General features: G+C 39.7%; 1 protein-coding gene across 3 annotated transcripts in view; it reads left to right on the forward strand.

Annotated features, from left to right (window-relative positions):
• The window catches only part of Eya3 (EYA transcriptional coactivator and phosphatase 3), an 84,656-nt gene that overhangs the window by 16,509 nt on the left and 40,574 nt on the right, over positions 1-27,573 (forward strand). For all 3 annotated transcript variants that reach the window (XR_007977117.1, XM_052177600.1, XM_052177601.1), the window contains exons 2-6: positions 2,660-2,755; positions 8,174-8,217; positions 12,752-12,831; positions 15,810-15,876; positions 19,035-19,171. Coding sequence is in view for 2 of the 3 variants with exons in the window: in XM_052177600.1 (XP_052033560.1) it covers positions 2,723-2,755; positions 8,174-8,217; positions 12,752-12,831; positions 15,810-15,876; positions 19,035-19,171 (361 nt within the window). In the remaining variant the exon portion in view is untranslated. The remainder of the gene's footprint in view (positions 1-2,659; positions 2,756-8,173; positions 8,218-12,751; positions 12,832-15,809; positions 15,877-19,034; positions 19,172-27,573) is intronic.

Below are 27,573 nucleotides of genomic sequence, written 5' to 3' on the forward strand. Positions count from 1 at the left end.
ACTTAGGTATATATTTTACTGGATTGCAACAATATAATTTATTGCTATTAATATATTTTATTCACAGATATGTTAGAATATAAATCTGAAGGTGTCCCAAATGTGTTTGCTAGGATTGAAGAGATCCTGAAATTAATAGTATTATTTCTTTGTAAGCTACTTTGATTTGATTTGGTTTTGGTGGTATTGGTTTTTTTTTTCCTTTCCTTTTGCTTGAGACAGTTTTTCCCTGTATAGCTTAGGCTGTCCTCAGAGTTTCAATAATTCCCCTGCCTCAGCCTCTTGAGTGCTGGAATTACAGCACCACACCCAGATTTTTGTTGTTTGGTTTTGGTTTTGGTTTTGTTCCCCCCCCCCCCCCCACAGGGTTTCTCTGTATAACCCTGGCTGTCCTGGAACTCACTCTGTAGACCAGGCTGGTCTCAAACTCAGAAATCCCCCTGCCTCTGCCTCCCAGAGTGCTGGGATTACAGGCGTGTGCCACCACCGCCCGGCCAGCTTTGTTTTAAAATGATGGAAATTACTGGTGATGATTGACCAGATACTTAAAAATGTTAAACCTGAGTTTTCAAAGTTCTTTTCTCTGAAATATGGAAACTATCCTTTTATCCCTTCAGTTGAAAAGCTGAGAGGAAGGAGATTGAGAGTTTTCAAGATGTTAACAAGAATGTTTATTTTCAAAGAAGAGACAGAGTAGAGAAAATTATTTTCTAATTTTTTTCATAATGAAGTCACCTTATAACTTACTACATAATTCATCTTGAATATCTCTGGATTATAACTTACCTTACCTTAAATTATTTCTGTTTTAGTTTGAGTAATTTGAATATTTGATTATGCATATTCAAGTAATATTTCTTTTAAAACTTACTGCTTTTGATCTGTAAAAGATTTTGTGTTCTCTTTTAATACTCTTTTTAAAGTAAATTAGTTTCGTGTTTAAAAATAAAATTAAAAAATACTGTTTTAATAATTGTCCTCACCTTCCTCTATCTCAATGTACATTTTTAACTCTGCCTCAGGGAACTCTATCCTCCCTCTTTGCTTAGAGAAATTCTTGAAAAAACTTCAGGTTGCAGTTTTTACATTTATATCCGTGATTGAGAAACCATGAAGAGTTACCACTCACTTTCTGTGTTGGTAATATTCAATGTCAACAACTAAAGAGTGAAGACGCTCAGTTTCTCTAATAATATTTTGTTTGCTCTTATGGGTTGAAGGCATATATTTACTAATGTATGTTGCATAGTGTAATAACCACGCAGATTTTAATTAATCATAAACTGGTAAGACAAGTTTATTTTTTACAGTTACAAATCAGTTTCATGGTCATATAGATTATGCTCGCTTATGCTCTTCTGTGTTGAGCAAAACAAGTCGGGGAAGGTTGTAGCCTTGAGCTTTCATTTTGCATCCTGTAATTCCACAGTGCAGGTTGTCTGCGTCATATACTCGGAACACAGCTTTTAAGGCTCTGCCTGAGCCACACGTGAGTGCACTGAGTATCAAGGACTTCTGACCTTTAAAGTGATTTCCTTTTGACATTTAAGAGCAGAGGAAGGAGTAAAGCTTTATCATCCAATTGTTACAGTTTTTCATCTGCTTGTATTTCTTAAACTTGTTTTCTGTCCTTTTCCTGGTTTTATGTGTGGCTCTAAACAGTATATTATATTGTACAAACGAGAGCCACACAAGTTGAGTGGGTACCAGCAGAAACAAAGGCTTTGGTTTTCTCTGCTTCTATTGTTTGTTTCATTATTGCTGCAGGAGGAGTCTACTTTAACTGTATGTTAATTTTCGTTCAATAGTTGGTAGGAGAATCATACAGGTGAGACTTAAGCTGCAATTCTCTGGGGAAACAGCCAGCTTCAGTTAAATAGGAATGGAGTGTTTCGTTTTTTATAATGTATCCCTGTTAGCAGATCAAAGGTGGTGGTTTTCTTTCGTTTAAAAATTAGGACCAGAAGAACAGGGTTTGAAAAGTAGATTTATTTAAATAATTACTTAGTATATTTAGTGGAAGTTCATTATTTTGGATTAAAGTGAATCCTAGCTTTACATAATTATTTTTTCTTAATCCTCATGTTTAAGGTTTCACTTTACCTGTTTATTTGCTTTATCGAGATCCAGAAGAATTACATTTTCATTTAAATTGATTACATATAGATAGATAGTTGATTGTGATATATTTAATTGATTTTCCAGTTTGTCCTATTTAAAGCGATTCTGTGTGTCTGTGTTAACAGTTATGTAAATGTTCCACATTAAAGCAGGTTAGATGTTATCATAATTTACTGACCTACTAGACCAGTCTCTATCATTTTAAATGTAACCCTAATCCTTAAAAAAAATTGCTTTATTATCTTCACATGGCTGTCATTGTAAAGTGTTTAATGCATTAGGCACTATAGTAACCAGTAGAAGTGGCTCCACGTGCTGGCTTTTGCAGAGCCTTACAGAAGTCATTGTGTACAGCTCTCGTGACTTGGAACAGCATGTCAGTGTTGAAAATCCACGTGCAAGTTTGAGATTTCGAGATTGGATCTAATGTAGAATGCTAGCTTGAGTAGCAAAATATTAAAAAGTTATTCTGTGATGGCCTTGATGATAATAGTTTACAAGTATATAAAGCTTTGAATTCCTCTCTTTTTACAACCAGTTTGTGAAGACCTCAGAGACCTGCAATCCAGTCACATAAGTGTGTGAAGAGATAGTGGTCCTCATGGAAGAAGAACAAGACCTACCAGAGCAACCGGTGAGTTTTTCCTCCAAGTTCAGCATAAAAGCTCATCTGAAAGATTTTGAATATTACTCAATTATATGAACAGAATCCAAAATAGAAATGGGAGTAAAGATTTCTTAGTAATTTCCTTCTAAGAAAGTAATGTTATATGTTCTCTTGTTTTGCTCTTGAGATGAAGTCTTGCTATATGTAGTCTCCACTGGCCTCAAATGTGCGATCTTCTTACTTCATCCTCCCAGATTGGGATCACAGATGTGCACTGCCTTGCCTGACATGTTGATGTTTTTAAACTCAAACTTGGCTGCCTTAATGCTAAGGAATCTGTTTGGTGCACTCAGTGTTACCAGATGTGCGTTGCCTTTTCTTCATGTGTTGAGAGTTGCATTCATGATTACTTTGCCATTCTTTTAGCCCTCTTAGTCAAGTCAACTGTAAAAGTTAGAGAAACATAAGCAGCTCATAAAAAGACCTTTTGAAAATATTAAATGTGATTCCCTATCTTTGGTGAGTTATTAATAATCAGGGCAGAAATAGTATTGAAATCATCTTGAACAGCATATATAGGATATGTACTGTTAGGAAACAGTTGAACTATAGATACTGAATGTACCAAGGAAAATGGTATCATTGAGTATTTATATTTAGTAAGACAAAAGTCTGTTCATAAATTCAAAGATTTATATAAATGTTCACATACTATTGATATGGGGCTCATTAGTTACTCCCTCAGTAACAAGAACTGTGAGACTAACCTGCTAGTGGCTCATCCCGTCTACTCTGCTTCCGGTCATCCTTCACGCTCTGTTCAGTTTCTGTAGCATTATGCAAAGCCTTCATGTTAGAGGAAGGTGAGACACTGAAGCACTTTAAACCTAGAATGTCTGTTGTGCGGTTATTGTGATAGAAAGTCACTTTCTTATTTGTTTGTGCTCCTGGTGGAAATGTGTCAGGGCAACCGTGTAAACACATGGACACGTCAGTGCTGTTGGAAAAGGTACACTATATCTGACAGATCCCAGGGAGGAGTACCAGTGTCAGTAAGGAGGCAGAAAGGATCCAAGGGAAAACATGGCCATAGGCTTCATTAGATTTTCTACCTAAAGATGAGGCAGACAGAAATGGTATGACTTGTTAAAATAGTCCTAGCAGGCTGTTTTGTGATTTAGAACAGGGAAAACAGGAATGTAAGAGTTTGGGTGGCCCACCGAGCTGGTGCAGACCAGGAGTCCCAGTGCTTGGTATGCTGATTTGTTTTTTGGTAACTTGACAGAAGCTAGGGTTGTCTGGGCAGAAGAGCCTCAATTGAGAAAATGGTTCCCATCTTAATGCCTGTAACAGCACCCACCATGGTTGTTGCTTCAGTTCTTGCTCTGGGTTCTCTCACTGAGGGACAATTACCTGGAAGTGTAAGATGAAATAAATCCTTTGTTGCCCAAGTTGCTTTTGGTCATAGCATTTATCGCATCAATAGAAACCCTAATGGAGATGTTTGGGAAGTGGAGGCAGGAGCATGAGGTGTTCAAGTTCAGCCTCTGCTACATATGCATTCTAAGTCAACACATGAGACCCTGTCTCAAACAATATCTAAAGAAGGAGTATCCGAGTTAGGTAGAGGGAAGCTCTGGATTCTAGGTAAGATACAAACTGCTTTGTCCTCTAGGTAGGTCCTATAACTAGTAGATGCCAAGTAGACAAGTGCAGAATCTAAGAAAACATGGAGTACCTACTGTTTAAAGAAAATACTTAGAAGAGTAAGCGGACCATTTTCAGGAGACCAGCTGTCCACAGATTGCAGTAGAGATCCCAAATATAGAACAAGTGTCTCTGCCGCAAACTGCTCAGCAGGAACGACAGAGTCAGCTCTGACTTCCAGTCTGTCTTTTCCACAGAGGGGAGTAGCCTGTAGGCTATAAAGACAGCCACCCCAACTGGTTCTTCTTTCTGTTTAGGAGGCAGTGTCTCACTAAGAAGCCCAGACTGACCTGACACTCCTGAGCCTCCACCTTAAACTCCAGGCATCCAGGATTGCAGGAGCACACCACCATACCTGGCTTCAGTATTTTAAATGAGTTCTGACCTTCCAGACTAGGAAGTTTTACTTCATAAACCCATTTGTTTCCTCGTGACAAACATCCCAGTTTGTGATTCAGGTGGCCTTAACCTACAGGCAGTCCTCCTGCCTTTGCCTCTGAGTGCTCAGAGCACAATTATGTGCTCCTGTAATCAGTTGTCTGGTTGACCTGAGACTTAGAACCACAATTATCAGAGCAGTTTTGATTATCTACAGAAAAAGTTCCAGCGAATGAGAAGGACGTTTGAAACAGCTGCAGAGTCCCGCTGCTTCCTTGCTGCTGCTTTATTCAGCAGTGATGGCAGGGAGGGATGAAGGAGTAGGTGTGGAACTGCAGACCTGTGCTGCTGTGTGTCAACCATTAACAGCATCCTAAACCTGAGGACCTGGAAAGAATTTGTGACATTCAGTAGTAATGTTGACAGTTTCAACTTTTAGAATGAGTGGCTCAAATGATACTAAAATATTGGCAAATTCTTCAGAGCACCAGGTAATACTAACATTAGTTTTTCATGGATGCTTGCTCTATAAATTGCAGTGAGCCTTCTCCTCCCTTTCTTTTTATTTCTTTTGTGTGTGTGTTGGTTATCTTACTTGTTTTGTTTTTGTTTTCTTGTCTCCAGTACTAAAGATTGAACCCAGAACCTTGCTCATGTTAGGCAGGTGCTTTGTCTCTGAGCTAGCCTTTGAGTGTGTCCTAGGTTCAGTTACTCTGTTTTCTCTATTCAAGCAGAGGCTTACACCGCCAGAGAGAAAGGGTCCTCCACCTGGGGATAGGATTGCTGTATTTTGTAAGGTTGCTTATGATAACATTACAAAGCTATTTGTAATTTGATGGTTTCTCCTCCTTATTATCTAAGTGCAACCTGGTATTATTATTTGCTAGATGTGACTGTTTTTCCAAGAAAATAAAAAAGGATCTAGTTAGCTAGGTGTGGTGGCACATGCCTTTAATCACAGCCCTCAGGAGACAAGAGGGGCAGATCTCTATGAGTAGTGAGTTCCAGGTCAGCCTGGTCTACAAAGCAAGTTCCAGGATAGCCAGGGCTGTTACAAAGAGAAACCCTGTCCTGAAACAAACAAACAAACAAACAAACAAAAACCAAACAGCCTGGCAGTGGTGGTGCACGCCTGTAATTCCAGTACTTAGGAGGCAGAGGCAGGTGGATTTCTGAGTTCGAGGCCAGCCTAGTCTACAGAGTAACTTCCAGGGTCAGAGGAGGAGGAGGGAGGAGGGGGAGGGGAGGGGGAGAAAAACCACCAAACAAACAAAAGGGGGGCAGGGATCGACTATTTTATTTCCTGTTTTGTAATGTTACACTATGAATAAAGAATGCTGGCTTTATGCCATTTATTTATGCCAGCTTTATGCCCTCACATGTTTAAGGGTCAAAAACTGCTTTAAATCGATGAGATCATTTTCCTTCATTTGTTGTCAGGTTTCTCAAATGTATATATGCGTGTACATGTTTTTGTGTCTCAAGCAATTGGGTTTAGCAGCGCGTCCCTATCTAATTCCTGAAGTTGGCACACAGCTTAAACATTATCATAATGAAGTGGACAATATAGGTAACTGTGTCCCAAACCTGCACAGTCTGGCTGTGGTCGTCAGTTTACTCTGCCGTTTACTTAGGGCATCGTTCCCATCTGTGTTGGTCTAGGAGCGTCTTTAGGTTTTTTTTGTTTGTTTGTTTTGTTTTTTGTTTTTTGTTTTTTGTTTTTTGAGTCAGGGTTTCTCTGTGTAGTCCTGGCTGTCCTGGAACTCACTCTGTAGCCCAGGCTGGCCTTGAACTCAGAAATCCGCCTGCCTCTGCCTCGCAAGTGCTGGGATTACAGGCGTGCACCACCACTGCCCGGCCGAGTCTTTAGGTTTTTACATTTAATATTTCCAAGTGCTCCAAGGCTCCCTGTTATGCTTCAGGTAGACTCGAGCTCCCTAATCTGATTCCCAAGGCTGGGCCTTGGTGCTTAGGCTGCCTGCTGGTCACTGTAGCTGCGTTGTCAAGCTCTCTTCTGTCAGGCGTGCTACTCTCAGGTGCGAAGGTTCTCAGAACGTTGACTTGCTCTTTGCTATCATTGAGCCCTTTTTACCTGTTTTTTTTACTTTTTTTTTCCACTCTAAGATACAAGTTCCTCCTCTTTACCGAGCTAAAATTCAGTTTATTCAGTTTATAATTCAGTTTAAAATTCAGCTAATATTCAGTTTATCAGGTTTCACTTTAGACTAATAATTTTCTTTCTCTCTCTCTCTTTCTCTTTTCCTTCCTTCCTTCCTTCCTTCCTTCCTTCCTTCCTTCCCCCCTCCCCTCCTCTCCCCTCCCCTCCCCTCCCCTCCTCTCTCCTCTCCTCCCCTCCCCTCCCCTCCTCTCTCCTCTCCTCTCCTCTCCTCTCCTCTCCTCTCCTCTCCTCTCCTCTCCTCTCCTCTCCTCTCCTCTCCTCTCTCCTTCCCTCCTCTCCTCTCCTCTCCTTTCCTTTCCTTTCTTTCCTTTCTTGACAGGCTCTTTAGAGCCTTTGCTGTCCTTGGAACTCTCTTTGTAGACCAAGCTGACTTGGAACTCTCAGAACTCCACCTGCCTCTGTTCCCCCACAGCATAAGACTAAATGTATATGTTACCATACTAGGGTTCTCAATTGAGTTAAAACCATAGGATATTATTTAAAGGTGTAAACCTAGTGGTTTAACAATAACTGAATTTTTTCTCTTCTAAAATTTTGGCAGGCAGTAAACTGTCTTTGAAATTTTTTTTTTCAATTTACAGTTTCTGTTTAAACATTGTTTTCCTTATTGCTTGGGCTGTATCTCCTTCTCCCACTTTTATCATGGGGTTAGTTTTTTTTTTTGGTCAGAATTTGCATTTTATCCTGGGTTCTTCAACCTCTTGGTTGGCTTCTTGCAAGTAACTAGTATTACAAAAGTTTCACATTTTTGTGTAATTATATTTTAGGTCAGAACAAAATGAAACACTAGCATATCAGTTATACAGTCATATCAGTATATAGTCAACCTTCTCTAAAGTGTCAGCCAGTATGTGAATCTAACCAACCGAGGGTGGATATAGTGGGCAAGGGATATTTCTAGTGCACATGTTCTTCAAATTTCCTAATACTATCCCTAAGTAACACAGTATAGCAAGTATTCACATAGTACTTATGTTGTGTTACATGTTATAAGTGATTGAGAGATGGCTGAAGTACATGAGAACTATGTGTGATAATATTAAGGACTCGAGTCTACAGAATTCCCTATAGTGAGGATTCCTGAAGTCCGATGCCTCAGGTGCTGAGACAACTGTGTTTGAACAACTAGGGTTTCAGAATCACACTTGTGCACTGATTTCTATGTGTGATGATGTTTACAGGTGAAAAAAGCCAAGATGCAGGAACCAGGAGAACAAACTTTAAGGTATTTGTAAAACTGAACTTCTTAACAATCTGCTTTAATTTTTACCTCATGCTAATTGGTGAGGGGTGTGCTTTGTGCTGACTGCTTTTTGGTTCTCACTGTCAACTTCACATTTGGAAATTACTTGGTTTCAGATTAAAACTTCTCTTCAAAATTGGATTTATTAAACCCCAAACCAGAGACTAGTTTGGGCAACTTAGACTGTATCTCAAAAACTGACTTCCTTTAAGAAGTATGCAAATCTTTTGTTGTTATGCCTTCAGACATTTGTGGAGAAACTCAAATGAAAAAAGTGATATATTCTTCAGTCAAATATACAGTATACAAACCTGGAAGAAGAGACTGACATAAGGGAATTACAGAATTTGACATTAACTATCAGTTGAGTATGATGTCCTAGTTGTTTGTCCCCTTATGAAGAGAGGAGGTATCATTTTAGTACCACACATTTTGTCATCATCTATGTCATCATCTACTACTGTAGGCAGACCTTGGGCATGTTAGCTTTCTGTGCTCTTTCCAGTGTTATACTTGCCAGTAAGAGTATGTTCTTGCATGAACACAACTGTCCACCTAGTCTATAAATATTCCCAGATCATTCATATGCTCCTGTCACTGTTACACTGCACTAAAACAGCACAAAACTACACTGACTTATTTTTGTTTCCACAGATGCTTTTGTCTCAGGTAGACACCCTTCGTGGTGTGTCTGATTTCCCAGTGTCTAAAACTCATCTTAAATCTTCCTTCCGTTCATCTTTGCCTCCTGTCTTCTCCCTTTGTCTTTCCTTCCCACTATTTTTATTCACTCAGCTGGGGGAACTTGCTACCTAATTCAAAGACAAATTAAGAGATATTAAAAAAGAAACATCTTGCCCGACAGTGGTGGTGCACTCTTTGAATCCCAGTACTCAGGAGACAGAGTCAGCAGTCGGATTTCTGAGTTCAAGGCCAGCCTGGTCTACAAATTGAGTTCCAAGACAGCTAGGGCTACACAAAGAAACCCTCTCATGAGAAACCAAAAAATAAATAAATTTTTTTTAAAAAATGAAGGCATCTTGCTTCTTACCAGATCTGTCTTGGATAGTTTCTCTTTCCTTTTTTTGGGAAGTCTTTTCTCCTGCTCTGCTAAATAAAGCACCTCCAACTTTGTCTTTTCCTGAAGCTGTTTTTTTTCTTAGGTACGTTTTAAATCTGTTAGTATCTTAACATGTATCGTTGGCCCCTTCTTCCTTTAGCGGAGTCTTGCTGTGTAGACCATGCTGGCTTTTAATTTGTGACCCTTAGCTGCCTAAGTACTGAGATTTTAAAGAGTCGACCCACCATGGTCAGCCTTAGATCTTCTCCTCCATCCACCATACTATGGGTTGAATCCAGCACCTTGTATGTGCCAGGAGGGGCTTTATCCCTGAGCTATAGCCCACAGAATATGATGGAGCAGCAGCTTCTACATGAGCTTGGATGACTATCAGCCCCATCCGTCTCTAACTTCTTGCCTTCCCACACTGAAATTTCATAACTGCTAAAGAAAACTTGCCTGTACGCCCCTACCCCCACCTCCCCTAACCTGTCCATTCTGATTTCTGATTTTGTGGCATTAGTCTGTGGGCTTGACTATCCAAAAAAACTTCATGTAAAGGACTATAAGATTATATACATAATCAAAAAGACATACATACATACATACATACATACATACATACATACATACATATAAAGTCTCTTTGTAGCATCTATCAAAATTTCCACCCTATTTTCTTTTCTCCCCCCCCCCCCCCAGGGTTTCTCTGTTTGCTCTTGCTTGTCTGTAGACCAAGCTGGCCTCGAACTCAGAGCTCCAACTGCCTTTGCCTCCCAAGTGCTGTATTAAAGGCATGCACCACCACTGCCTGGCTAGAATTTCCTTCCTTTTAAGGATGAATAATACTTTTATGTTTCTCTTTCATCTATCAATCATTGGTAACAGAGAGGAGCTCTGTTGAATGAGAAGGTATTTGAACTGTGCAGTTTATAAAGTTTGACTTTTTTGTCATTTTTATTTTTAAGCAATTTTTTGTTAGGCAAAAAATTTACATTTATATCTTCTGAAGGTAATAATTTCAGACAATGTATAATTTCTCTTGACAATTTTAAATATTCACAAAGTGCTAGAGTTAATTTACTGTCTTGGTGGTGTGTTTCTAGTCTGCACATCCTGAGTTGCATATGAAGAGATTTTGTTAGAACAAAATTCTAGAATCAAGCTAGAATCAAATGCCCTTTAGAGCCTGTGTGCCCAGTATATATGGGGGCATAGTACTTCTGAGATTCAGGATCTAAAAACATTCATTAGGAGTAGGTATGAGTGTGAAACTCAGACTTACCCAAATACACAGGAAAGACAGACTATCCTTGCAGTCAGAAATTCGGGTCCAGTTTCAAGTTCTTCCTTTTAGAAATTCTATTTAAGCAGGTTTGAGGTGGAACTCAGAAGTTCTTAACTTTTATCTAAAATTCAGGTCATTATAATAATTTAGTCCATGTCATTTATTTTCTTTTTCCCATTAATTTCCATGATCCTAACTTGGCTAGTTGATTGGTGTTCAAAAATGAAATCACTTGAACAGAGAAAAAAATTGAACTTTGAAAATTTAATTTTAAAAATTATATTTCCAGGCTGGAGAGCTGGCTAAGCTGTTAAAAGCACTTGCTGCTCTTGCAGAGGAACAGGACTTTATTCCCAGGACCCATATGCTGATATTTGCAAGTGTTTGTAATTCCAGTTCTAAGGGATCTGGTGCCCTCTTTTGGATCTATGGGCACCAGACAGACACGTGGTTCGCATACATGTTGTAGCAAGCATAGTGATGCATGCCTCTAATTCCAACATTGAGGAAGCAGAAGCAGATGGACCTTTGACCTTGAGTCCAGGCCAGTCTTATCAGCTCAGGCCAGCCGTGGATACACAGTGAGATCCTGTATCAATAAACAAACATGTAAATGTAACTGAAGAAAAATTAATCTAACATTCAACATTTATCAGAAGAAAATTCTTTTTTAATTAATGCTTTGATATAAGATGTTAGCTTCAAGGGCCATATGAGAGCTTTAAATGCTGCTATGTAGAAACTACTTTTACCTCAATTAGGCATTTTTATCCTTAGATGTAGAGCCTCTGGTGCAGTAGTCTTTTCCTCCCTGGGGAGAAAGTAAAACAGGTTTTATCAGGTGGTATAAATGTGGGAAGAACGCATGGCTGGAAACAGAAATGAACAGCTGTGGTTACTGTGTTCCTGTGTCTAGATTTGCCTACTTTTTATGTCCTTATCCTTCTTTTTGTGTCCTCGCTGACAGACTGAGGCCAGAGAGTTTAATGACATATTCAGACCATTCAGCTAGTTATTGCATCCAGCTAGTTATTGGAGAGTGGATTCTGACTTGGCATTCCAGCTCTAATGCTTGCCCTTGGTGATAAAGTTAGCTATTTTTTTCAAGATAGGGTCTCATTTTGTTTTGCAGACTAGCTTTAAACTAATTTTATAAAACTTATTGACATTAAACTTATGATGAATCCTCTTGCCTCAGCATCCCAAGTACTAGAATTAGGAGTGAGTCACTCTGTGCAGTTAGACTCTGTACTCTAACCAGTACGCTCTTGTGGTTGGAAGTGACGGAATACTGGCACTTAAAGGGAAAGAAAAGGAGGAAAACATTCTAAAGGACTCAACCTGAAGTCATCTCTATTCCAGAACTTTAGGGTATGTTTGCAGCATTGTAGTTTCTCAGGGACTCTTACAGCCTTGAGCTCCTGATCCTTCTGCCTTACATCTCCCTAGTGCTGGGATTATAGGTATACATCAACACACCAAACTTAACTCTCCTTAATAAAAATAAAGGAGAGAAATACAACAAACTGAAAAGTTTTAAGGGTTCAGAACTCCTTGGCAACAAATATATTTAATCTTTAAAAACTTCAAATTGAGATTTATAGCTGATGATGACCTAATAAGACATCTCCCTCCTTTATTATACTTTTAACCAAAGTAATGGATACATAGAAAGGTATGGAAATAAGGTACTTTATCTTTCAGAATTACCAAGAGAATGGATTTCATATGTTGTTACCATAAAGAAATAAATGCATGAGCTAGTGGATTTGTTAACTAGCTTGCCTTACTGTTTCATAATATAAACACATCAACACATTGCCTTATGATCCATCCATATACAATTATATAATATTTTTAAAGTATAGCACTGTTAGATGATTAGGGTTGTTTTATTGAGTGATCTTAGAGAAAATAATTGACTAGTCTGTGACTTAGCTGGGCCTTCTAAGTGATAGAAAGTTTTCAAGGAGTCTAGGGCTATGAAAAAGAGCAGTTGAAGGCTGAAGGTACTGGCCCTGGCCTTCTTTCAGCTTAGTTGGCAAAACTAAGACTAGGGAGATCATCTAGATTACTTCTCACTGGGCTGGCCTAGGAGGAGATGGGTTTGACTTTAGCATTCAGCATTGCAGCAGCTCAGGCCTAATGTGCTTGTTTTATTCTCCTAGTCAAGTAAACAACCCAGATGCCAGTGATCAGAAGCCTGAGACATCCAGCCTTGCATCAAATCTCAGTATGTCAGAAGAAAGTAAGTACCATGTTTTATGCACGGTGGATGTGGTATTTCTATAACCAAATGATGTTATTCTTGTATAATTGGGTTTCACTGAGTGTCTGGTTTGTCCGGAATATCTAGAAGGCTCTTGCCCCATTCACAGTGTGCTCTGATGAGCACACTGCAGCTGAGGACAAGCCTCACGGATCGCCTCATCCAAGGACTTGGCTCCCTGACTTTATTTTTGTTTGCAGGTTGAACGTCTGAAAGTAGTAGCATTTTATTAGAAATCAAAAAAACTGTGGGCTAATGCCTGACTGTTCTTCTCGAGCATTAAAGCAAAAACTTAAAAAACCAAGTAAACTTACCTATCCATCTTTAATGTTCCTTTTTTTTTCTTTCTAAACCCCAATCCTAATTTAACTCAGCTCCCCCTCCTCCCTATAAATGTGTACAAATAACTAAGCATTATTGGACAGAATTATATACTTCATTGAGTAGTTACGGCTAGTTCTAACCACAGGCTTCAGGTGAGTACTCAGTCTGTGTGGGAAGTCTTCACTTCTCTAATGAGTGTGTCTGTTTAACTCACAGCTCTTCCTCTTTCACAACCTCAGCATCCACTCAGCTTTCCTCATGCTTAACTTTTGCCTTCTCAAATAAAGCTTCTCAGGGCAGCTCCATTATTACACCACCCTACCTCCAGACTCTCCATGTTTGTACCCACACTGTCTTGTGTTCTGCTCTCTAGAACTGAAGAGATTTTTGCTCTTGTCAAATGTAAGTCCTTATATTTGTGTTCTGTGTCCTCCCTGGCCCTCCCCAGGATTTGCTATGATGCTTATCTCCCCTCCACTCAGGCAGATCGTATCCTCCTTAATTCTTCTCACTAACACATGTGCTCTGGTAGCGACCATCTTTTATATACAGGTTTTCTCTGTGTTTCTTGATACGTCAGAACCTCTGAAAAGAATTGCTTCTGCTCGATTCCTTCCGTTCACTCTTCAGCTGGTTGACTTAGCTTCTGTTGTCTCTCTTCCTGTGAAACTGCTTAGCAAGGTCCTCGATTGCTGTCATATTGCCAATTCTAGTAGGCGTTTCTCTCGTCATAGGCTGTCTCTCAGCACATTTCCTGTCACTTTTCTTCCCTGATGACCCTTCCTCTAGCTGTACTTGAATGTTAGAAGGCCTCAGGCTTGGGTTCTAGGCTAACATCCTCTTCAGGAGTCCTTCCACCCATTACATGCCTTTAAATGTCATACATTGCTAACAAATGCCTAATTAATTTATTAGGGATTAGAAACAGGGTTTCTCTATGTCACCCTGGCTGCCCTGAAACTTGTTAGGTAGACCAGACTGGCCTTGAACTAACAGAGATCCACCTGTCTCTGCTTCCTGATTGCTTGTATTAAAGGTGCTGAGTATCATGCCCAAATACCACATTTTCATTTCCTATGTGATTTCTCTGATTTTGTTTGTGTATCCAACCTCCTGTTTGAAATCTCTAGTGTCTGAAATCAAAGTTGTATATAATATGAAAGAAGCTTTTTTTCCCTTTTAACTAATCAGATCTTCTCCCAAACATGCTCATCTTAGGGTGTTGTATGTCTAAAAGAGAAACTGGAAAGTCATCCCGCACTTCCCCGTCTTCCTTATTCCGTACATCTGAGCTGATGAGATGGTGTGCTGGTTATACCTCTGCTCTTTGGCTCATCCTCACCATTGTTACTGTACTCCAAAACAATGCACTACTTTAAACCCCCTACTCTATAATATCAGGTTATGCCCTGACTTTGTAATTTATCACTGTTCACTGTCTCCAGATACTGCCAAGCTCCAGCTTAGTCTGTCATTGGAGGAGTAGATAAGGGTTCGAGTACCTGTCAATGGAGAGGAAACCATCTTACAGAATTGTCAATGTCCCATGATGGATAAAATATTTGTATCTAATTGAGATCATTTTCATTTCTGTCAATCTGAATATAGATAAAAGTAATCTTCAAGCTTTTAATAATCTTTTAAAGACCTCAAACAATGGTTTTGGACCAGATCTTTTATAATAAACTCATAGGTGTTAGTTTATCTTTCTCCTGGGTATGAAATAGACCTTTATCTTCTCCTGATGTTTCCTTTCTGTACAAGTCATTCATGGAACCTAGCTTAGATATAAGCCAGATGTTCCTCTTCAGTCCATCTTCGCAACAGAAGAGCTCCTTCCATGATGTTAAAGTCAGAACAGGGCAGGAGCCTGACCAAGCATTGATGGTGCAGCTCTGTGTATAATGAACAGAAGTGGAGTCTAACAAATGGCCTTCTGCACCTATCAGTCTTGAGCCACATATTTGATCACAACTTTATCCCAGTTGTGATCGTGAGTGTCAAGCTTTCATTGCAGCTTTTTCCAGATGAAGTGGAGGGCAAGAGGACAGCAGGTCACTGCATGAGTCTTGGAGCATGTGCTTGGCCTGGCTTAGAGCCTTTTGTATAGAGCAGAAAGTGATAGAAACCTGCTCCCATCTGTGCTGCTGCTGCTTCTACATGGCAAGAGTATGAGATTGGAAACTTCTACCAAACCTGCCTCTCACTAGTCATTTTAGGGCTTTTCACTTAGCGTGAGCATCCAGAGTCCAAGGACATCAAGGAAGCATTGTGTGATTTCTTAGGGATGGGTTTGACTTTCTGAGTTTGTCTGTGAGCATCGCTGAGAGCCTAGGGCATTTTGCTTTATAGATAACTGAGGTGAGTGAGGAGGAAGTAAAAATTAGTTGGTTTACCTTTAGATGTTGTCTGTGTCCATCTATACCCCTCCATCCTGTCTTGTGTCTTTCACTGCCTCTTAAACCCTGCAAACAAGTCTGTAAACATAGAAATGAGTTTTCTCTGCACTCTCTGAAATTTTTTGGCATCCAATCTGTGTGTTAATTCACTTTGAAGAACTATATAATAAGATATATAAATTTTCTAATTTTTTTTAAATGTTCTTTTTTTACCTAATAATATCTTTCTTTCAGTTATGACATGCACCGATTACATCCCTCGCTCATCCAATGATTATACCTCACAAATGTATTCTGCAAAGTAAGTTGAATAATTATTAACAAACTTTTCTCTAGACTTCATTACAAATTTAATATTTAACTTTTTTCACCTCCCTTATTCTCTGTCTTTACTCCTTTTTTTTTTTTTTTTTTTTTTTTTTGGTTTTTTGGTTTTTTGGATTTGATTTTTTTCGAAACAGAGTTTCTCTGTATAGCCCTGGCTGTCCTGGAACTCTGTAGACCAGGCTGGCCTCGAACTCAGAAATCCGCCTGCCTTTGCCTCCCAGAGTGCTGGGATTACACGCGTGCACCACCACCGCCCGGCTTTTTACTCCAATTTTTAATCACATCTAAATATGCTCTATGTATCATCCTTATACAAATTAGGTGGTTGCTGGAATTGATTATTATTACATAGAAACCCACTAATCAAGTCCCACTCATGTGATCTGATCCTTTCTGTGCATTGACGTATGGATCAGTAAAAATAGCTCAACATCACTTCAGATCGGCAACTGCAAACTATTGAGCTTGAATTGGGGCAAATATAAGGGTTGAAGTTACAAAGTGGTGCATTTTAGGCCTTCCCGGTGTAAGGCCAGTGTTTGCCAACAACCAGTTTAGTCATCTTTAAGGTGGGTAGGGTACAGAACAATGCTTGTACCAAGTTGCAGTTGTGTATTAAGAGTGGGCTGTGCCCATACACAGACATAAGCAAATGCACCTATTAAACCAGCAACTGCACCCATTAAACCAGCAACTGCAACCATTAAACCAGCAACTGCACTCATTAAACCAGTGTGTTCCTATGGACTGACAAATGCGAGACTCATGAAGAGGTTGGTTACAGAGGTGATAGATCTCCTAGCAGGCTCTTAGGGAGTGAAGCTGGGTTTGTTTTCCTTGGCATGCCATTCGCTTCCACCTTTATTTACATAAACTAGATCAAACTCTTCACATTCTTATGGTAATACTAATGTCATTGTCATATGGTTTTCTTCTGTGGAGTGATTAACACTGTCTGGAAGCATCACGGAAGCATCACGGGGAGATTTTACATCCCATAGGAGAGTTCACTCTTGTGACATTGCATTATCGTCTGTAAATGTACTAGGTCTTATTCAGAGCTCTCCTGGGATGAATTCAGCCTGCAGACCACAGGCTGAACACGTATAGGTTAGATACTAAATGTGGAACACACCAACTCCACAAGCTTTCTGCTACCCAAGTTGTACCATGTTTTTTTTAGTTTCAAAGACTAAAGATTGAGATGATGAATCTTCTCATTCATTTTTGAAATATTCTAACTAATCTAGCATTATTTTCTGTAAAAGCATGGGAAAGGAGAGTATTTTCTTTACAATATCTGGAAATTAACTATTTTGAAACACTATTTCAGAGTAATCTCATGTAACTTGAGTAGCAAGTCTTGTCTAAATTATCTTGCAGGCTTATGCCTCTGGCTAATGCAAGTCTCTAAGACTGTTGAAACATGACTATGTTGCTTGCAGCAAATCCGTCCCTCACATGCCCACAGTTGCTGCACTCAGCCACTGTGCTCAGGTGTGCCCTCACCTTCGTCCTCACCCGACCACTCACTGCAAACATTGCATTAATCTCCTTGTTTAACCACACCTCCATTTTTACACCCATCTATTCCATTTTAGAAAGCAGTGAATCTAGGGCCTTCCATTTGTTTTTGATTTGTCTGAACACCAGCCTGGCACTGAGGGCCACACTCCTGTCTTTCTCCTTTTTGCATGTTCCTGTATTTCCTCAGTGTGCATCCATTAGGATTAGTATAAGGCTAGGCTTTATTCTGGCCCTGGAACACTCTGGTCTCTATTTTATGGGTAGTTCACCCGCTCAGTGCATGTGCTACTTCTTTCTAGTCTTTCTTTATTATCTGCTTCCAAAGATTTTTGGGGGTGGGGGTGGAAGGGGAATCTTTTCCCTTGTTAAGATGTAACCTTTCTGCCCTATGCTATTTATTAGAATTTGATGATACATAATAGCACTTTTTCATACAACCTAATACACACATACATACACACACACACATATGAGAGAGAGAGAGAGAGAGAGAGAGAGAGAGAGAGAGAGAGAGAGAGAGAGAGAGAGAGAGAGAGAGAATAGTAGAGTGGATATCTACAAGTCAGCAACAAACCGGGGTGAAATTTTGTGGTTTCACTGGTGAAGTTGATTCCCTGACTGTCCCTGGTATGGCTGGCACCAATTAGTGACAGTGTGCTGAAGTGACTTCCAGGGTCTAATAGCCCAGTTGGCTCCTGTTTTACAGACAAGTTGAGGATACTGGAGCACGACTCTACTCCGTGGTTTTTTTTTGTTTTTTTTTTTAATATATGTTTTGTTTTTTTCTTGAGATAGTTTCTCTGTGTAGCCCTGGCTGTCCTGTAACTCACTCTGTAGATTAGGCTGACCTGGAACTCAGATCTCCACCTGTCTTTGCTTCCCAAGTGCTGGGATTAAAGGGGTGCACCACTGCCTGGCTACCCTGTTTTTTTGATGTGGTTGCTTGTCCTTGCTGCATCAGCCCCAGTTTTCTTGTCTTAGAATTATAGTTGGCCCAGAGCTCTGCTAATTCTGTTCTGTCCATTCTTCATTGTCCTAAAGTGTTGCCTTTGCTTTGTTTTCTGAGAAAGTGTCTTAAGAAGCTGGCCTTAAACTCACTACATAGTCAAGGATGACTAAATTTCACTCTGTAGTGAAGGGTGGCCTTGAACTCCTGATCCTCATGCCTCCCTCTCCTAAGTCCTGAGATTGCAGACTCGAGCCACGATGTCTGGTTTCTGTGGTGTTAAGAATCAGATGAGTGCTAGGCAAGTGCCCTACCAACTGTCTCCAACCCGGATTTAGGCATTATCCAAGCCTAGGGTAGAACGAAGTCATCCTTGTACCTCATTTAGGGCCTTCCATGTAACACAGTTATTTGTAGATAATAACTAGAACTTGGGAAGATGTTTGAAACGATTTTTTTCCATAAAATTGTTCTTTGGAAAGATTAATAATGGAATCTGAAAAGGGCCAAACTTGTATTTTCTGGCCTTTGATAAAAGTTATTTTACTGTGGAAAGTCAATCTCATTCCTGGATTCTTTGTTTCAGTGATGTTAACTGGTTTGCCCATTTTCAATAAGTGAGCCACATACGGAAATTTTCATTCTCTTGGTTTTCCTAGACCTTATGCACACATTCTCTCAGTTCCTGTTTCGGAAACCACTTACCCTGGGCAGACTCAGTACCAGACACTGCAGCAATCTCAACCCTATGCTGTCTACCCTCAGGCAACCCAAACCTACGGACTACCTCCTTTCGGTAAGCTCTCCTGTTGTGAGCAGTTCTTAAGAATGTGATCATCAGCCGGGGTGGGGTGGTGGTGGTGGTGGTGGTGGTGGTGGTGGTGGTGGTGGTGGTGGTGGCGGCGGTGGTGGCACACGCCCGTAATTCCAGCACTCTGAGAGGCAGAGCCAGGTGGATTTCTGAGTTTGAGGCCAGCCTGGTCTACCGAGTGAGTTCCAGGACAGCCAGGGCTACACAGAGAAACCCTGTCTCGAAAAACCAAATCCAAAAAAAAAAAAAAAGAATGTGATCATCAATCAGAAATGTCTATCCTGCTCAGAAAGCAACTGTGGCTGATCAGGAGTATTTATTTATTGACTGTTTGGTAGAAATTATGTTTATGGTTTTCCATAATTACTTGGTTACCCATCAAAATTTGATTATTTCCAAGCTCCTAACTCTGAAACAGGATCATATACCCCTTTCCCCCAAGCTCGGGCACTCCCATCATGCTCGGTCCTCTGACACTGAGCTATGCTTTCTGCCCTTTGGCTTATTAAAGCACAATCTTGCTACATTAGTTCAGTTTGCCCTTGAACTTGCTGTGTGGCCAGTGCTAGCTTGGAAGTTTCAACATTCCTGCCTCAACTTCCTGAATGCTGGGATTACAAGTACATACCATCATACCTAGCTAGAAGCATGGAATCACTGTTTGGGAAACCAACTTACTTACTTTATATAGGACAGTGCCATGCTCAGGTAAACATAATAAGTAGATTTTGAGGTAAATAATTTCAGCTAAAACCATTAAGTGTAAATATTCAGTTAGATGATGTCTCATAGTGGGGTTTGTTTATCATTCTTGTTTTCTGGTTTTGTTTGTTTTGGCTAATTTCTCCTCTCCTCCCCCACCACTCGGTCCCCAGATTAATCATATGTTGTTCTGATGAGCCAAAAGTACTTTTAGAATGGAGGAAATTTGAAGTTATGTGGATAGGGAGTTGTTTTTATTAGTTTTATGTATCTTAGATATAAATTGTTAATCAAAATGATTTAATGAAAGTTAGTTTGAGGTTATTTGAACATATAATATCTGTGGTAAAATTTCTATACATGTATAAATGCATAGATATGTACAATATGTTTATTGTTCCAGTTTTTAGCACTGATAATATTAAATATTAATAAATTGATTAACAAATAATAATATTAAATTTTATTTTAATATTAATTTAACTTACCATATTAAAAGTTATGTTTTGGAGAGCTGGAGAGATATCTTAGCAGTTAAGAGCACTTGGTACTCTTGCCAAAGGCCCAGATATAGTTGCCAGTACCCACAGTTCACGTCTGTCTGTGACTCCAGTTTTCTGGGATTTAGCTACCATCTGCTTTAGCCTCCTTGGGTACTAGGCATACATATAGATATATATGAATGCAAAATACTCATACACATAAATAAATCTAAAAAAAATTGTTAAAAAAAGTTACATCTTTGAGACATTATTTAAACAAGCTAAGGAATTTTTTTTCTTTTTTTTTAACTTTTAGAGAAATTATTACCTAGATTCTAGGCATTTTGATGTTGCCTGCTTTTAGTTTCTCTATACCTGCTTCTATTGGTTCACTAGACCAGTGTCATGTGTTACTGACAGCGGTCTAATTTTTAGGCTTCATAGCCTTCTGTGGCTCCTTGGTAAATGCTGGAAAGGATTGAAGGTGTTGCTATGCTTGCTTGTTATGTCGTCGTCTGGGGGTCTGTCACACGGCCTTCTGCACCCTGAAAAGCATGGGCTCCACCTCAGTCCAAAGACTTACGTTCTCTAATTTTTTGAGATAGTGTTTTATAGCTAGGCTGACCTCTAATTCTAAGTCCTCCTGCTTCAGCTTCCCAAGTGCTGGAGTTACAGGCATGTACCACCACATGTGCCTCCTAGATGGTAATAATTCATAACAGGGTCTCCCTGTGTCCCCGGAAGCTCGTGGTCCCCTTGCTGTAGACGTCCTTGAAGTTCTGGAGATTCCTGACTTGCACCGCCTCACCCATCTCTGTGTGGGTAACTCGTTTATAAAAAATAATTTTAAAAAGTCTATTTATGTATTTTTTGTATAGTGGTGTTTGTCTGCATGTGTATCTACATACCAGAAGAGGGGATTGAATTCCATGAGACTACAGTTGCAGACAGGGTGCTGGGAATTGAACTCAGGACTGCTAGAAGATAACTAGTGCTCTTAATTGCTGAGCCATCTTTCCAGCCTGTGGTTCCTTATTATTGCATATATTTAGCTAAGTTTTCCTCAGATCACTTATAATAGGCTAGCAGTTGTTCAGTAATTATTTCCATATTTCTTCTTCCTCATTCTGATCAAAATTTGTGATTAGTAAGCCCAAGCTCTATAACACTGAACAGTTGATCCCATTTATTGTTGATTTATAAAGTTTTTTTCTTACCCCAAACTCAGTTAATAAAACACCTCACAAGGTGCTCCTTGTGTCTTTTGTTTGTTTGTTTGTTTTGGGTTTTTTTGTTTTTTGTTTTGTTGTTTTGTTTTGTTTTTTTGGATTTGGTTTTTTTTTTTCCGAGACAGGGTTTCTCTGTGTAGCCCTGGCTGTCCTGGAACTCACTCTGTAGACCAGGCTGGCCTTGAACTCAGAAATCTGCCTGCCTCTGCCTCACAGAATGCTGGGATCATAGGCCACCACCGCCCAGCTTCCTTGTGTCTTTCTAACAGTGCCCTTTTTAGTCATCACATCTCTCTCACATTAAAAAAGGAAATTATGTAAATAGAACTCTGCTAAGAACTTTGAGAAAGTATTGTGGTATAAAGAGTAATTAGTAATTATGAATGTTTGTAATCTGCTTATTGTAGTTACAGGCAGGAGAAACTTACATTACATAGATTATCCATTGAGTAAATGAGAGAAAAAATAATCAGTTATTTATTTTGACTTGATTTGAGTTTAAGTGATTGTTGACTTTTCAGCCGACTTAACACAGATAGATCTCTGCTGGACCTGGGATCAGGGGACCTGAAAGAATGGGGCGGACACAGACCAATGCTATAGACAATTGTACCTTAGTTTCAGTGTGCTTTTATACACCAGTGTAATAAAACAATGATCCAAGGAAGATTAAGTTCAGAAAAACATGATCAGGAAAACATGTAAATAAATACCAATGAACATATGCTAAATATTAACAGAGTAGCTCTTTCCCAGGGCCTTCTGAGAACAAAGCAATTGAAACACAGTTGCCTGTGTAATCTATAGATCATATCTGGGAAAGCACGAAAGGCAGAGTCCATACCAGATTCATGGCTTACTGACCAGATTGGGTCCTGACATCCAACAAGAATAAATATGTTTTATAAATTGAATGTAAACGTTTAACGCATGAGGTATGAAATCACAGCCAAGAACAATCAAGGAAACAAAATGCACCTGTCTTTTTTCCTGGAGCCTCTCTCAACAGTTCCCCAAGGCATTGTTCACTGTGTTCCCTAAGTAGGACTTGAGACTTACTGATAAAAGACTAGGGCCAATGTGTATGACAGATATATTTTCTTCCGTTCTTCCAGAGAAGTTAAGGAAATGTTTGTAATATATTTGTGTGTGTGTGTGTGTGTGTGTGTGTGTGTTATACAATATATGTTTGTACAGGTACAGGCAAAAGGAGGTGATTAAGTAACCTCCTCTCCTCTGTCACTCTCTCTCAACCCTTTGAGACAGAGTCTTTCCTGAACCTGGACTCTGAGTTTTAGAGTAGGCTGACAGTCAGCAAAGCACAGCAGTCTTCCTGTCCCTACCTAGTATAGCCCTGAGACCAGGTACCAACTGAACCATGCCTAGGTTGTTACATGGGTGCTGGGATGCAAATGCAGGCCCTAATGATTAGCTAGCAAAGTACTCTCAACTAATGGCCCTGTTTGTAATATTTCTTAAGGTTATTGTATCTGTTTTGTTTCAATTTTGTTAATTTTGTGTGCCTATAACTGAGTGCAGGCACAAGTGTGAGAGGCAGTTGTGTGCTGCCACCTTGTGGGGCTGAGAAAACCAGACACTGGTCAGGCCTGCTGTCAAGTGCCTCCCTATGGCTAAGCTACCCCACCGGCATTATGTTCTGTCTTTTGGGTCAAGCTGGCTTTGAATTCTGTGTATATTTTAACTGACCTTTAACTCCTAATCCTCCTGCTTCTCAGATGCTAGGATAGCAGGCATGTGCCACAGTGTCACATTTAATAGTCATTTACTTGGGACCAACAGGATAATAGCAGGTGAAGGCTTTTGAAGTGCCAGTCTGACAACCTGAGTTCAACCCCTAGAACTCACAGACAGGTGCAAGGAGAGAACCAGCTCTACAAAGATTGATTGTGCCACCCACAAGTGTACTCGTCGTGTTTGAGAGGGTATATACACGTGAGTGCAACACTAATTTAAGTAAGTTCTGTTTTCATATGTTCATTTAGATTAAGAAAAAACTTCTTTTGGAGTCAGTTTTAGTGTCTTTGTTATTATCTTAGTGCTGTTTTCAGGTTAATTCGGTCTGTTACTATAGTTCAGCTATAATAGACTAGAAAATATTATAATTATAATCAGCTCACTTTGGTAATTACAATACTTGAGAAAGGGAGGCAGGAACATTGCCACGAGTTTAAGGTCAGCCTGGGCTACATGAAACCCTCACTCAACAAGTAAACAAACAAACAAAATCCACAAAAACCCTAAATAAATAAATTTTCATTATAATTATACTTTTAAATGTTTACTGTATCAAGCAATAGGTTATAATATGATTTGACATTTTATGTTATTGTCTCAGGTAATCCTTAAAGCAGACCTTAGCGGTTAGTGATAGCATGTGTCCCACTTCAGTAACTTCGAGTTCGTCAGGCCATTGTCCCAAAGCTATAAGATTCGTAAATGCTTAGGATTACATTTAAGCGGTGATCTGCTAAATTCTCCCAAATTTTGTCTGTATCAAAAAGATGGTCTCATTGTTCAGTTTGAAATCAAAAAGTGTCTTTTAAAAATATAGGGAAAAAACTAGAAGAAATATAGAAAAGTTGTGAGGAGTGATCTGCTCATGCGCTAGAGGCTCGCACAGGCTAATTGGAGCCAGCGCTGATCTCCTTCCTTTGATGACCTTTGTTGTGAGGTGGGAGACTTAGAGATGCGTGTTAGAGTTCATTCCATTTCCCACAGCAGATTCAGTTCTAGAAACTTACCCTGTGGGACTAATTTGAGCCACAAAGAATTGTTGCCAGAGATGCTCATTGCAGCATTATTTATAGCAGCAGGAACTTAGAAACATAGAGGTGGGGAGTAGAAAAGCCCTTGTTAGACTGTAGTATGTCCCTAGAATACTCAGTAACCATTATAATTTGTAGTCTCTTAGTATTTATTTTTTACTTTCTAATGATGTTTGGGGGAGCTAGAAAGATGTGTGTGTACTCTTTTCTTTTGGGGGGGCGGGTTTTCGAGACAGGGTTTCTCTGTGTAGCCCTGGCTGTCCTGGAACTCACTGTGTAGATCAGGCTAGCCTTAAACTCAGAAATCCACCTGCCTCTGCCTCCCAAGTGCTGGGATTACAGCTGTGCACCACCACTGTGCAGCGGATGTGTGTACTCTTAAGAACAATGCCTATAGAGGCTAGAGGTGTTAGATGCCCTGGAACTGGAACTACAGGCAGCTGTGGTCAGCATGGAAGCTGAGAACCGAGCTCAGATCCTGTGCATGAGTAGTACATTCTCTTAACCAAGCCTGAGCTATCTCCAGACCTATAATTTATATTCTTAAAAAATGCCATGAGCCGGGCAGTGGTGGAGCACAGCCTGTAATCCCAGCACTCTGGGAGGCAGAGGCAGGCAGATTTCTGAGTTCAGGGCCATCCTGGTCTACAGAGTGAGTTCCAAGACAGCCAGGGCTACACAGAAAAACCCAGTCTCGAAAAAACCAAATCCACAAAAAAAACAAAAAAAAAGCCATGGCTCTTAGGAATGTAAATTTGTATAGCAATTGTGGAGGTTTTTCAAAAAAGTTAAATTAAGCTACTATGTGTATGGTGAGGCTATCTTGGACTCACCAGCATCATTATAAATAATGACATGGATGCTTATTAATATTTTAAAGTTTAGGCCTTTTGTTGGGCAGTCTCCTGACTGCTATAACCATTGCTTGGCCAGGTCTACCTCTCTGTTCCACTCTGGTCCATTCATTCACTTCTCTGTCCACTGGCAAATCTCCTGCCTCTCAATTCTTCTCCTACAGTCCTTCTCTCTACCTGGAAGTTCCTCCTTCCATTTTCTGCCCAGCTATTGGCTGACAGCTCTTTAGTAAAGCCAATTCTAAAATGCCTTAGGCAAGTAAGGAAAAATGAATATTTATAAAATATGAGACCAGTGATAGGCTACTGGGGTACAGAATTAATAATTGAACATATTGTATCCCAGCATGTGTGGCCCAGCTATACCATGTTGGATTTGGGTTTGAAGGACACTATGTCAGTTACCACAGGGGTACTTCACTGTTCACAGTAGTCAGGAAATGGAAACAGCCTTATTGTCTGTCAACAGGATTACAGCCAGATGTGGTGGCACTCTGAAATAGAGGCATGAGGATCAGGAAGGAGTTCAAGATCTAAAATGACAAAACAAACAGAAAACCCAGAAATATGAAATCATGACATTTACAGAAAAATTATGTTAAGCAAAGCAAGCCAAACTTAAACACTAAATGTTTTCTTGTATATGGAACCTAGGTCTAAACTGTGTTTAAGCAGAGAGGGCTGTTGTAACTAGAAAGTCATGGAAGGGTTTTTCAAGAGTAGGTGAGAGAGCGAGTGCATGTGATGAGAAAGCTGAAAGGCCTCTCTGAGAGATGCCAGGCACAGTGGGCTGTGCCTCAAGGAGGTGTGCAGTGTGTGCTGGTGCGTGCATGCGTGTGTGCGTACGTGCATGCGTGTGTGCGTGCATGCGGGTCTGCATTGGGAGAATGAATCAGCACAAAGTATGACACATATTTAAAAGTGCCACAATGGAACCTGTTAACTTTGTATGCTAACTAAAAAGTTAATTTAAAAAACCTACACATGCATGTATAAAAAATCATTTGAAGTTTTAAACCAGATATGATAATGCATAGATGTAGTCTTGTCCCTTGGGAGGCAGAGGCGGGAGGACATAAGTTTAAGACCATATGTAGTTAGACCCCAGTTCAAAAAACTAAATGAGTAAGTAAGTGAATGAATGAATGAATGAATGAATGAATGCATAACAGAATAAAGAAATGCTGTTGGGATGGCTGAGGCAGTAAAGGTGCCTGCTGACAAGACTGATGGCCGAGTTTGCTCACTGGATCCTACATGGTAGAAGAAGAGAAGCGGTTCTCTGACCTTTATATGTGCTCACGAGCATGAACACAGACACATAATATATTACAAACAAAACCAAAAAAAATTGGTTTCCTCATTTGCTCTGTGCAATAATCCTTTAGAATTCATAGTTTTTTTAAAAGATTTATTTATTTATTTTATGTATATGAGTACACTGTGGCTATACAGTTGGTTATGATCCATCACTTGGTTGCTGGGAATTGAATTCAGGACCTCTGCTTTCTTCTGCCCTGCTCTCTCTGGCCCAGAGATTTCATTTATTATTATACGTAAGTACACTGTAGCTCTCTTCAGACACACCAGAAGAGGGTGTCAGACCTCATTACAGATGGTTGAGCTACCATGTGGTTGCTGGGATTTGAACTTAGGACCTTTGGAAGAACAGTCACTGCTCTTAACTGCTGAGCCATCTCTCTAGCCCCATATTTCTTAATATAAGGAGTTATATATAGTGTGCCTTTAAAGAAATAAATTTATATAATTAAAGGACAATAATGCTAGAGGCAGTTTTCATTTTGTCTTTTATTCCTCCTTTCCTTTAAAAAAAAAATATGTATTTGAGTTTCTGGCCTAGCATGATGGCACACACCTCTAATCTCATTACTCAGGAGGACTGGTCCACATGGTAAAACTTGGCCTCTGATAGTGAAATACTAAGTAATACAGCTAATGAGAAATTCTTACTTGATGCATTGGTGTTGATGAGATGTTGCATTAATACTGTGTGTTAATAAACTTGTTCACAAATCTAAGACCTTAGAGTCTTTACCTACTTGGGAAATATAATTGCTTACAATAGCTATGGAAGTTACTATAATATGTAAAGGATAATATGCTTAACAAAAAATATATAATGCCAGACCACCAAGAATAATAGCACTGATTCTTACCTTTTATATGTAAATTTTAAAAAATAAACTAGTGGCCCATAGAGGTGGTTCATTTGAGTCAGTGCATCCTTCTCAAGCATAAGAGTCTGAGGTCAGATCCTAGGACCCAGGTAGAAAAGCCAGCTGTGGCAATGTGTGCGCACTAGGAGTTGGGGCA

Source organism: Apodemus sylvaticus, chromosome 3 (genome assembly GCF_947179515.1).
Source record: "Apodemus sylvaticus chromosome 3, mApoSyl1.1, whole genome shotgun sequence".
Taxonomy (NCBI): Eukaryota; Metazoa; Chordata; class Mammalia; order Rodentia; family Muridae; genus Apodemus; species Apodemus sylvaticus.